The 13,360-nt window shown below is 44.8% G+C and overlaps 1 protein-coding gene across 5 annotated transcripts in view; it reads right to left on the bottom strand.

The window, feature by feature from the left end:
- Positions 1-13,360, bottom strand: part of LOC119972233 (vacuolar protein sorting-associated protein 13B-like) — a 1,046,946-nt gene that overhangs the window by 315,970 nt on the left and 717,616 nt on the right. For 2 of the 5 annotated variants that reach the window (XM_038808616.1, XM_038808617.1), the window contains exons 28-30: positions 13,135-13,276; positions 10,308-10,719; positions 7,076-7,187 (exon numbers count right to left, since the gene is read on the bottom strand). In XM_038808616.1, coding sequence (XP_038664544.1) covers positions 7,076-7,187; positions 10,308-10,719; positions 13,135-13,276 — 666 coding nt within the window. Of the gene's footprint in view, positions 1-7,075; positions 7,188-10,307; positions 10,720-13,134; positions 13,277-13,360 lie in introns of those variants that run through there. The other 3 variants (XM_038808618.1, XR_005462014.1, XM_038808619.1) reach the window with 3 other exon arrangements.

Genomic DNA, 13,360 nt, shown 5'->3' with positions numbered 1-13,360 from the left:
GTCATCTCTGCCAACGTTGTCTTACATGGCTCAGTGCCAAATTTGTTTTGATAACAATCTCACAAAGCATCTTGGGACATTTTACTGCATTAGAGGCACTATGTAAATTAAATGAATTAATAATATCTGGAATTGAAACCTAGTAAAAATCTATCTGGTTCACCAATGTCCTTCCGGGAAGGAAATCAGCCATCCTTACTTGATCTGGCCTACTTGTGACTCCAGACCCTCCAGAGACGTGGTTGACTCTTAACTGTCCTCTGAACTGGCCTATCAGGCCACTTAGCTCAAGGGCAATTAGGAATGGGGAACAAATGCTGGTTTTTCCAGCCCACATTCCACAAAAAAATTATTTCACAAAAAGTTGGAAGTAATTACTTCACCCGATGTTGTGAATTTTTGGAATTTTCTACATCATTAAAGACATTCAGACTGAAGTAAACAGATTTTTGAGCTCAAAGGGAATCCAGGGTTATGGAGATAAGGTGGGGAAGTGCAGTTGGTAGAAAATTCAGCCATGATTGTATTGAATGGCAGGAAATGAAAATCGCTTATTGTCACGAGTAGGCTTCAAATGAAGTTACTGTGAAAAGTCCCTAGTCGGCACATTCCGGCGCCTGTCCGGGGAGGCTGGTACGACAAGCCTGAGGTACCATATGGCTTACTTCTGCTCTTATTCCTTATATTCGTATTAGTGGACACGTCTTCAACTGCCTAGAATGGATCCTATATACTGCTGTTCCACATCACAACTTGCTGGATTGTGTGGGTCACTGAATTCTTGGCCAGGCCATTTTCATGGCAGGGAAAGGCATCAACTAGTCCTACACAATTTCCATGGAGCAAACCCAGCATATCAGTGAGTCATGGTTCACGATCCCTCAGAGGTGCCGTGAGCCACAGCTTGGTTGAAGAAATCTTTTGCAAGGTAAATTAAAAGGGTCGTACCCACGCTGCTTTCCGAATCAATACCCCTCCATACACCTTCAGTATGCATTGACAAAATCCCAGAGCACCAAGGTGGGCTTTTGAACCAGCCTGGCTTGGCATCCCTCCAAATTATTTTGGAGGGCAGCGGGCCTGAACCCAGTCATCAACTGCCGCCCCCCAACCACCCCGCCCGACCCCTTGGACAAAATTACCAACTTTGCAAGCACTTCTCCCGAGGTGGGCGGGCCTGATGCAGTATGGCCCATGCCCTTGCATTCCAGATTAGCAACATTAAATGATTATTTAAATATGCTCGGTAGTTTTAAAGCCAAATTCTCGCAGCTCCCAGGATTGCCCTCCAGCAGCGCAGCTGAAGGACAGCAGGAGTAACTATTGGTCTCCAGCACCGGAGACCAGAGGTGATGACCATGGCTTGGAGGCCAGTGGAGCCTCTCGGTGGTTGAAGACAAGTTGGCACAGCCAGGGTGCCAGGTTGGTGTTGTCAGGATGCCCTGCTTGGGGAGGGGCAGAGGATGCTGAAAGGGGGTGTGGCAATGAAGCAGGGGATTGGGGGGGCAGTAACCATAAAGGGGAAGATTGAGGGGCCTGGCCATGACGGGTGGGCATTTGTCGGCTCCAATGTGGGGTGTCGCTCACCTGGGAGGGGGTGGGTGCTGTAACCGATGATTGGGAGGGACCGTGATGCCTGCTAGAAGGAGGCGGGACCTGAAGGGAGATATTTGAGAGAACCCCAATACCTGCGTCCTGCCGGCATTACACCTCTGGCTTCATAAAATGACTAAGTGTGGGAAAGATGCGATGGGAATCCTACCACAACAACTGCCGTGATTTGCAGCAGTTTTCCCACCCGAAATGCCACTTCTTGGTTCAATTCTGCCCAAGATTTCCTTTTTAACAACTGTTCAGAACTGTTAAGGGCTGAATTAATAGCTACAAAGACCCTATTAGTACAGGCTGTAATCTAAAAGGGATGAATGAAAGGAAATTTGATCTTCAATGACCACAATACTGTATCTTGATGGAAGTTATTTGATGTCAATATGTGCAACATAGAAATTACTAGAAGTGACTTGACTAGTCGTTTAATGAGTAGTGAATGGGCACAAACGTGGACCCATCAAAATGGCATCCAGGGTACAGCCAGGCCATCGAAGGCCCCTGGCTGGTCAAGGATAGTGCAGGGCAGCCCGGGTAACACTACCAAGGGCCAGGGCCTGATGTGGGCCATGCCAATAAAAGGAGGGGGGGGGCAGTTTGAAGAGTCGGGCACGTGCAGGGCATGTAGATAGGAGCCTCTGGAAGGTGAGGGGGGGTGATGGGGGTGACATGTGGGGGTACTGGAGGAAGGGGGAGCCTATAAGGGGGTGTGGGTGGACCTGATGAGGGGGTTATGGGGTACTGCCCATGTGCCTGGGGGGTGACATTGCCCATGGGTGAGGGGTGTGGGGCTTGATCAAAATGTCAAAATGGCGGCTTGATCTCTGAGTTCCGCCCTCCAGTGTTGAAAAAAGATTTAGTGTTAGTCAAACTGGTGAGAAACTCCCCAGGGCTAAAAAAGTGGGGCGGGATTCTCCAAGCCTTTGCTCCGAAATCACGTTCGGCGCGGGGCGGGGAGAGAATGGGCGCCACTGAAGCGGTTCTCCGTCCCTGGAGAATCACCGTGAATCGCGTGGTCTACGCGGCGCGGGTAGGGTGTCATTGACAGAGGCCATCCCCCACCCCACGATTCTCCAAGTGTAACTTGCCCATGGGTGAGGGGTGTTGCGGCGTGGTTCTAACCACATATCGGCCGTCGGGAACCTCAGGTGGCGGCTGCAGGCTCAGTCTGCGGCAGCCCTGGAGGGAGGCAGGGTGATCCTTCACCGGGGGGGGGGTGGCGGCACCGATCCGCGGGTGTGGGCGATCTCGGGGAGACCTACTTCTTTTACATCAGGGTCCGCGGTGCGAGTCCGCCACGTCGCACGGGAGGCCGCCGCAGGCCACCGCGTGCGCATCTGCGGACTTCCGACCGAAAGTGCGGGGTCCGTATCCTTAGCCATAGCTGCAAGAAGCACTCCGGGGCCCTGCAAGCCACTTAAGGAAAGTCCAGAGTAAAACACCAGCATTTTGACGCTGTCCTGGGGACATAGCCCCATTTTTGGAGAATCCAGCCTTGATTATGGGCTCGATTCAACTAAATGGGAATAAAGTCCTATAGCGAGCGCATTTAGCCGCGTGTTACCCGGTGCTTGCAGCGCCGAGAAACACATGGGTATCCAAGGCCATTCGCATTAAGGGACCTCAGCAGGGAACACGTGTCCGAGACCGCAGTTTGGTACACTAGATAGCTCCACTTGCCAGAACTCACGAGTGTAGCGAGAGATCGGGACGCCATTTTAAAATGGTGTGCTAACCTCCGAGGCCCCTGAAGCAATACCCGACCTCCGAGCTCACTATGGAACGGTCCCGGCACCTTCAAACACATTATTGATTAGAAATCTGTCTATCTCCTTCTTAAATTTACTCAAAATGTCCCGGCATCCATCGCACTCTGGCGTTCCAAAGATCTATGACCCTTTAAGACAAGTAATTTCTCCTCATCTCTGTTTTACATCTGAAGAACAGGAGATGTGCTATTTTCACCACCCAAATAGTGGGAGGCACTCACGTGTAAAGTTATTTCATTCAAGTGTTGGAAACATTTGAGCATGAGATTACTCGCTGCAACATTTTCAATTGCTTTTGACTGCTGCTGTATTCAATAAATGATATTCAACAGTTCCCAGAGGCTAGGATGATAGTATAACCAGTTCCACTTGAAGTTGGATTAGATCACATACTATTGATGTTGCATCATAATAGGTTGCCCTGCTGAGAATATGATTTCTGTTAATAACATGGAAAAGTTATCCTGTTGAATAGAACTTTATTTCTTCATCATTGATACTGTTCAGGTTCAACCTTATCCTGAGGTGACTGCTGTGCTTTACAAGGTTGTTTATTGGTTTAATATTTCAAATGCATCCACAACATTAAATCATGACCACTTAACATTAAAATGCATTAACTTTACTGAAGCTTTCAAGTGGCTTTTGGAGACATTCCCTCTGCAGTACTATATTACCTGTGGCAAACGTTCATATCTAACATATTGGTACCATCTGATCCACATAATAATTAGATACTTGAGACACTTGTTGAAGCCCAAAGCTGTCAGCTTATTTTTTCCCCATCTGAAGAGTTCTCAAATTGATGGGTTTTTTTTCCTGTGTAATGCTGCCAGCTCTGCAGAGAATTAAAAGCAACGTTTTAATCTTTCACATGATCAGCATCTGCCTCTTTCTACCGTCTACATGTGATCCGAGTGACTCACAAAAGCAACGTAGGCTAGATAGAGCCTGTACGCAGAGGCTTCATTCAAGAGGTTCACTCTTGTTCACCTACACGGCTTCAAGATATACTTGTCCCATACCTGTCTTCTCCTAATTAATGAAATGGCATCTCTTATCGTGAAACAAACCCCAGATGTAGATAGCATGAGTGTGGTAAAATGACACTTCCTTTTGTGGTTGCAATTTCACTTTGAATGTAACCCAAAAATTATTTTTGTCAATGTTAGTGGCGACTCAAAACCTGTGCATTCACTCCCTTATTGGTACATGTTTTTACACTGTAGAATTACACTGATTTCACTTGTTTGTTTTAATAAGCTTTGCAGATCTGAAATAAGATTGAAGCAAACTGTGCATACTGCGCAGCTTTAGAAATAGAAATATGCAATATCTTAAACGTGTTTGTGTTACGCACTTGTATCATCTCAAAATTCTTACCTTTAGTTACACTCCAGTTTTGCCCGTCCCCTCAAACAACTATCTATTGTTTAAATCCTTTACAACTGGGATCGTTATTGGAAAAGTTTAAAGGAGAGAGTTCTTTTAATACCTCAGAACAGTCAGCCAATAAGCAGCGGGCATACAGACCAGGAAGATGCCAGGCTCAATCCCTGGTCCATTGAATTGTAGAATGATCGGCTGTTTGGCTGATGGTGCCTGTGTCAGCTCTTTGGTGCAACTAACCAATTTATCCCACTCCCTGCTCTTTCTCCAAAGCCCTCTAAATATTTTTTTTTTACTTCAAGTACTTATCCAATTGCTTTTTGAAAGTTACTATTGAATCTTCATCTACCTGCACAAGCAACGTGTTCCAGATGACAACTTGCTGGATGAAAAAAACATTTCTCTCGTGCTAACTTGGTTTCTTCTGCCCTGTTCTTTCGTTGCTGACCCTTTTGCCACTGGAAACAGACCATTCTTGTTTATTTTACCAAAACCGTTCATGGCTTTGAACACCACTTTCAAATTCTGCTGCTATTCCGTGTCACCGGAACTTTGGAAAAAATGCGATAAGTGAATAGTGGTGCATGGCACTTGGTCAGAATATCATACGAGGTGCAGAACTCAACAGTAACCCAAACAAGGCTAGTTGGGGTTCTGGGGACTGGGGACTGGGTGGGTCCTTTCGGAGGGTGGGTGTAGACTTGATGGGCCGCATGGCCTCCTTCTGCACAGTGGGGATTTGATGATTTGAAGGAAACAAGGGGTATAAACTTGCCACCGCCCAACTTTCGGGCTCAAAGGTAGCATCGTTCCATCAGTGCTGCCGGTGGATGATCTTATATATTCAGCACCAACATCAGTGTCCTCTCACAAGCAGGTACCATAAGCATTGAGGCTATGATCATCTGTCGTTGTTGGGTTAGCCATATAGTTAGGATGGCAGATACCAGGCCCCCAAAGCAGGTCTTCTCCCAGCTCAGTCAGGGCGGATGCACAGGAGGTCAGAAGAAAGCACCTCAAAGATGTGTTGAGAGTTAACACGAAGCAACATTGGCATCAACCCCCGGGAGACCATTGCCGTGGACTGAACCAAAGTCTGTGGGAAGGATCCCAGCTTCTTTAGACCCAACAACAACAAAATGAAGATGAAAAGTGAGAGCACACCATGACCTGATAATACACATCCAGACATCCCTCAAATCAACAAACGCCCTCGTGCCATGAATCCCATGAATCTGGCAGATCCCGAATCGGCCTCATCAGCCATCTTTGGACTTGCGGAAGAAAACTATCCTCCCTAGTGAGGGAGAACTAAGAATAATAATAATTACCACAACATGCGCATGTACCTGCTCCCTGAGAGGCTGTCAACTTAAACTTCATGACTGCCAATCGAGCAAGCTGTTGGGTGTCCAGCCCTCCTCCAGCGACAGCTCTCCCCACTTCAGGAGACTAATTTTGGGCCACCTAACCACACCGTCACCGATTCAAATGTACATCCCACAAATTGCTGGGAGGCAGCAGTGCTAACCACCGTGCCGCCCACTTATGAATCTCAAGTGGAACAAGACCATTATCAATTTTTGGAATGCAGTCTAAATCAGACAGCAGACGGTTCATTTGACTGACCTAACGCCTGTATTAGGCAACCTGGTTTAACTCCTGTACAGTCATCAGACCCAAAATCGGGTCAGACATCTCTGAGCAGAATTTCAGATCCTGAAATCAGCCCCTGTTCCTCCAGGAACCTACGAAGTGGTGGAAACCAGGACCAATTCTACTTCAAAGGCTTCTGAAAGGAGGGGAAGCACAGTGAGAAAATTGCCAAAAGAATTACCATTAAAAAGGCCATAAAGTACAAGTTAAACTTACATTCCTGCTGCATCCCGAGAAAACAGGTTCGATAAGTCGAAACCGAGATTTGGATTGGGTTGAAGCGAACAAAAACTGTGAATCCTAATGGACAGATGTGACAAGGGATCTACTCCTTCACTGATTGAAAGAGATTTCTGCACATTCTCCACCCATTCTCCTCGACGGAGGAAGACAAAGATTAAGTGTGGAAAGACGCTAACTCGAAGTCAAGAAAATAGCATTTTTTTTATAAAAAGGTGCACTGGTCTGCAATTTGAGGGGGTAACATTGCATATTGGATGATACTGACTTTGCATTTGTTTATGATTGAGTGAACTAATCAAAATGCAGGATTCAAATTTGTGGAACATGGCATTGAGCACACATATATGATGACACTTCACCCCAGCATCAATCAAAAAACCCAAACAGTGGCTGCTGTCAGATTTACTTACTGGTAAATGTCCTTCCTCAGGAGAGTCCTTCCAAGGGGGTTATCAGCTTGTGGAGCCATGCATACTGAGCCAATTTTAAGAACCAAAGTATCTTCTTTCATCTGTGGAGCTCCTGCATTTGAATTGAGAGAACGCACATAAAAAGTTTGCAAATTCTAATTTAGGTCAAATATACACAAGCTATGGTCATGCGGTTATGGTCTCAATACAATATACAAAGGCATTAAGGCTTAAGGTGGGTCAGTGCAGACTCGATGGGCCGAATGGCCTCCTTCTGCACTGTATGTTCTATGAATACAACAGTAACTTTCTCATCAAGGTATTCCACTGCTTGAACACGTTAACGCGCAGCTAAAGAAATGTAAGGGAAAATGCTGGAAAATCTCAGCAAGTCTGGCAGCATCTGTAGGGAGAGAAAAGAGCTAAAGTTTCGAGTCTGATGACTCTTTGTCAAAGCTTTGACAAAGAGTCATCGGACTCGAAACGTTAGCTCCTTTCTCTCCCTACAGATGCTGCCAGACTTGGTGAGATTTTCCAGCATTTCCCCTTTCATTTCAGATTCCAGCATCCGCAGTAATTTGCTTTTATCCAGTGTTTAACTCACTGCCACCTCTCTTCCAGGAATGCCTACCCTGAAGAAGTACTGCTCTTCTCTCCGACATGAGCTTTGACAAAGAGTCATCGGACTCGAAACGTTAGCTCTTTTCTCTTCCTACAGATGCTGCCAGACCTGCTGAGATTTTCCAGCATTTTCTCTTTCGTTTCAGATTCCAGCATCCGCAGTAATTTGCTTTTAGCTAAAGAAATGTTCTAATTTTGTTAAAGACAGAAATAAGCAGATGGCAAATTATAGAAAATAAAGAAGTGTCCTGCTCCTCCTGATCACACGGTTTATTGGAAAATATTTTATTTTTTATTCACTTTCCTTTTACGATTGGTAATATTTAAATACTGAAGCAACTTAAGGTAGGAATTGAATGAACAACTGCAAAAGATCAATAAAGTGAAACAAAATAATTGGGCACCCATACGCAAATCTAATCACGAGAATGCTCTGGCCAAAGTAATTCACTTTCAATTTTAGGTAACTTACCACATTTGGGTCACAAATCTTGTTTTGAGATTGGTACAGATAGTCTTTTTGCTGGTTAATTGTTTCAAGACTGAATCGATCAGAGTTCATAGATTATCATAGAATTTAGAGTGCAGAAGGAGGCCATTCGGCCCATCGAGTCTGCATCGGCTCTTGGAAAGAGCATCCTATCTAAGCCCACACCTCCACCATATCCCTGTAACCCAGTAACCCCACCTAACCTTTCTGTTTGGACTCGAAGGGCAATTTAGCATGGCCAATCCACCTAACCTGCATATCTTTGGATTGTGGGAGGAAACAGGAGCACCCGGAGGAAACCCATGCAGACACGGGGAGAACGTGCAGACTCCGCACAATGACCCAAGCCAGGAATTGAACCTGGGACCCTGGAGCTTTGAAGCAACTATGCTACTGTGCTGCCCACTCCCCCACTCACCCAGCACTACTCAAGTTAAATACTCGTGTCTGATCTAATTCAAAGTTTAACTTTTGAAAATACAACTTTAATTGATGTCCCCACCTTCAAATACCATCTACTATCCTGGCGACCTGCCAATCTGCTCTCCCCAAGTGGGCTTTTCCTTTCATTACCGGTCTGGTGTCGCTGTCAATTGAATTCTAATAAAGAGACATCAACTAAATATGCTGTCTAGGATTCCTTTAATACAGCAGATCTGCTACTATTTCCTTGGCTAACTAGACCCAACCCCCTCACGATCTGCACACCAGGCTTATTGCTCCATAACTTGCAAGCACAGGCCAGGGATATTTGATTGTATATTTTAGTGATTTCCACTCCTCAAGTGCAATGGAAATACATCCAAAAATAGAGTTACATAGAATTCACAGCACAGCAGTAGGTCAATTGACCTAATTGACCTCTGTAAAAGCCTTCTCCCACCAAACCTAATCAAATTCTACCCTTTTTTTTCCTCTCTCACTGATGCATTTATCTATGTTTTCCTTTGATGCATCAAAGCTCTACTCCATGTCTCACAACCTTACCACTCACAGGGTAAAGATACTTCTCCTGAATTACCATGTACCGTCCCAGACACATTGTCAATGAGATGCTATCAACAGTTGCATCAAGACTACAGTCATGTTATTACCAACAAATTAATCTCTTCATCCTTTGCAAAGTTGCATTACCCATATTCAGGTAATCCATTCACTGAAAAGAGTGTGTCTATTAATATGATTGTACTTGCACTATTTGATTTTACCTCTTGTCCCTTGTTTCACTAACGTTCTCAGAATAAATGTCACATTTAGATCAGAAATCAATTGGCCTTTCTATATCGTCTTAATGGTTAATTTTGAGCATTCATTATCTTTGTTTCTTTTCACTTATATTACAAATGGAGAGGTTTTCTTCTGACAGTATGAAGAATAGATTGGTTAGAACGTTTCTTTGGGAGAGGCTTTACTCTGATTCCAACTGCAGCCATAATGCTGCCTCCACTGTCAGCATAAATTGTAGAATTATTCATAATTGTACTTTTCATGTAGCACTTACGTTCATTATTGACACTGATTAAGAAACGTCAATCATGGTAACAGGAGATGGTCATTCAGCCATTTGAGGCTGCTCTGCCATTCTGTTACATCACAGCAGAGCTGCACCTTACCTCCATTTACCCAGCTTTGTTCCATATCCTCTTGATATCCTTATCTATTGGAACGCGACAAATCCTGAGTCCCAAGAGGTTTACGTGACTCAGCATCCGCTGCTTTTCTGGGGCGCAAGGCAGAATTGTAGATCGGTACGTGAGGAAATGGACCCCAATTTCCATCCTCAATGGCCTAGCTCCAATTTTAAGTTTCCCTCCTCTCATTCTTGATTTGCCACTGGAGGAAATGGTATCAAGGACAATGCAACCACAGCATTATCCTGAGTGGAATGTCTCATAACTATGCAGAAGCACCATTATGTCTTCTGCATTTATTGGGTGAACTGTTCGTGCAGTAATCTACTGGCATTTACCACTGAACTCAGTTACCGATAGAATTTGAATCTAGTGAACTCCTGCTTAATTTCCTTCTGAGCCATGGAGACGACGAGTGAAAGGAAGGAGGCAGAATTCAACATAGAGTTAGCAATTTTTACAATTTTAGAGACACAGCACAATGCATTACCTCCTTCATGTTGCTCATCCTCTCCTTTGGGAATAAATACTCGGACGACGCTTGTGTTGATATAAATAAGTGGCAACTCTCGCGATGTTAGGCCATAGGCCCTCATGGGTTGGCCTGTTGATTTCCTCTTTGCCTTGGGTTTCTTGGGCAATTTTGCTTGGAATATCTTTGCCACGTTGTGAATCAGTGGGAAAGAAAGCACCACATCGAATGGCTGGGCGCTGAGGAGGATCTCATGAAGGTACTGGGGAGAGCTGTCCACGATGCCCTCTGTCACCCTGTGGAGGCTACGGGAAACCCGCTCAGGCCTCGATGTTAATTTGTGCCTGACGTTCCGCGTTACGGCTTTGGTATAGGTAAGAGAAAGGAATCCGTGCTGTTGGTGGGAGCCTTCTAAAAGTTTGGCTGCCATCTGCATGATCACAATGCATACACCACAAATCAATAATGGACATTGGACACTTGAGTCAAATAAAACTGAGGAAACATTTGCATTATAATAACCATGCTTATTAATGTTAAGACAGTTTTTAAGTTGTTCATTATTAGCAGCAATCATAGGCATCTGCATTAGATATATAAAAATGAAAGTACCATTTTCAAAGTCTCACAGCCAAGCAAATTGCTTCCTTGTGTAGCACCAGGTGGGCCCTACGTTTAAATGAAAACACAAATACTATTGCAACTGAAGCTCTGATTTACTTTGCGAGTAGAAACTTATTTTAATGGGTTTCATTACTCATTTCCAGTTGCAAATACCATTTGCTGAGAAAGAATCTTTGTTTCAAAATTACTTCTACACCTGTTCCAAGTGCTTGGCTTTTAAGATGTCTGGGAATATTCAGCTCTACAGGTATTGCTGCTCCATTAAATTGGCTAAGCACACCTTAAGCTAACTTGTACCCTTGCTTCAGCATACACAATAGTGAAGTGGGGGTCCTGCTGGTAAGGGCCAAGGGTTAAAGTCATTAATTATAAACTTCTTTCTCGTTCCACAGTTGCTTTCATACCTGCGGAGTATTTTCAGCATTTTCCGCTTTAATTGCAGATTTCCAGCATCCGGAGTATCCTTCTGTTAACTGGAGATCAGGGTGACGACTTACAAGGAGATCATTGTACCTCCCTACTCTTACCGAGCTCCCCATGATACCTGCAGGTGTGTATCCTTTCCTAGTGATGCTGCTTCAGCCGATGTTAGCATCCAGTAGGCTATCTGGCCTCAAGATCCCTTTACCTCAGGCCAGCTGAAGCTAATGGAATGCTGTGTCTTTATGTTCTGGCCCTCTAGATAGATATAGTGGGTCGCAGTTATTCTTCAGCTATGCAAAACTCTCGTTAGACCACACCTGGAGTATCGTGACAAATCTGGACACCTCACAATGATTTCAAAAGGAACTTCGTTGGAGACTGGAGAAAAATAAACTTGCAGGGCTGTGAGGATAGAGTGGGAGGAGTGGAACTGATTGAATCATTCTCCAAAGTGCCGGCTTAGGTCTGATGGGCCAAATAGCCTCCTTCTGTGCCTCTGATCAGCCATTGTGGTATCCTTCATTCAGTCAGTACCACTCGGGCTTCTGAGTCAGAAAGCTTTCGGTTTCGGTTCCACTGCAGAGACTTGAGCACAACAGTCTAGGTTATTACTTTAGTGCAGTACATTGGGTGTGCTGCACAGTCGGAAAAGCAGTGTTCCAGATGATATCATAAACCAAGGTCTGCTCTCACTGTGGAGTGTAGTGATATTGGCACTGGACTAGTAACGCAGAGACCCAACGTGATGCTCTTGCGTCCCAGGTTCGAAATCCATCACGGCAGATGGTGAAATTTGAAGTCAATAACAATCTGGGATTAAAGGTCTAATGATGACCATGAAACCCATCTGGTTCAGTAACATCCTTTAGGGAAGGAAATCTGCCATCCTGACCCACAGAAATGAGATTCACTCTCAACTGCCCTCTGAGTTGGCCTAGCAAGCAACTCAGTTCAAGGGCAATTAGGGATGGGCAACAAATACAGGGCTTGCCAGCGATGTCCACACCCCATGAAAGAATAAACAAAACCAAAAGACCACAACAATGTGGTTGACTCTTAAATGTCCTGAGGGATGGGCAGCACGGTAGCATTGTGGATAGCACAATCGCTTCACAGCTCCAGGGCCCCAGGTTCGATTCCGGCTTGGGTCACTGTCTGTGCGGAGTCTGCACATCCTCCCCGTGTGTGCGTGGGTTTCCTCCGGGTGCTCCGGTTTCCTCCCACAGTCACAAAGATGTGCAGGTTAGGTGGATTGGCCATGATAAATTTCCCCTTAGTGTCCAAAAAAAAGATTAGGTGAGGTTACTGGGTTACGGGAATAGGGTGGAGGTGTGGGCTTAGGTAGGGTGCATTTTCCAAGAGCCGGTGCAGACTCGATGAGCCAAATGGCCTCCTTCTGCAATGTAAATTCTATGATCAATGAAATTGGCTGCCACATTTCCTGTGTTACACTGTGACTACGATTCATTGACTGTAAAACGCTTTGGGATGTCCCTACAACATGAAAGGTGCGATATAGATTTTCATCTCTTTCAGATTTGAACAGTACCATTGTGACATCTGAAGGCTTGATTTCTTTCATTTATACCGTCATTATCAAAATTATTTTGTGACCTTTGTCTGCTACATTTGAGAAATTGCATTTCAGGAAAAAAGGTTGCGGTTCTACTCAAGGAAGTAATTTAATGACTGATCATGGTTATATTTTGAGGGTATATATGTACGTGCAATACATATTTACAGATTAAAAAGTTACTAAAAGATTAAATCAGTAATAGTAATTTAACTTATTTCTTACAGGAGGAAAGAAGCCAGAGAAATGACTGAAAGGATCTTGCTTGCTGAGGGGTCGAACCAACAGGGTGCGTCTGTTCAGCTTATCAGTACAAGAAAGTACAACACCTCCGAAATGCCCCAGAGACCATGGGCCTTCCCCGAGGCTTGAGGTGATGGACAAGAGGGAGAGGACAGACAGTGGGGAGTGGGGGGAAAGCAATAAAAAGGCCATAAGCAAATAATTTAAG

Source organism: Scyliorhinus canicula, chromosome 10 (genome assembly GCF_902713615.1).
Source record: "Scyliorhinus canicula chromosome 10, sScyCan1.1, whole genome shotgun sequence".
Taxonomy (NCBI): Eukaryota; Metazoa; Chordata; class Chondrichthyes; order Carcharhiniformes; family Scyliorhinidae; genus Scyliorhinus; species Scyliorhinus canicula.
Note: the sequence above shows the minus strand (reverse complement) of the source record. Positions and strands in the feature narration are given on the sequence as shown.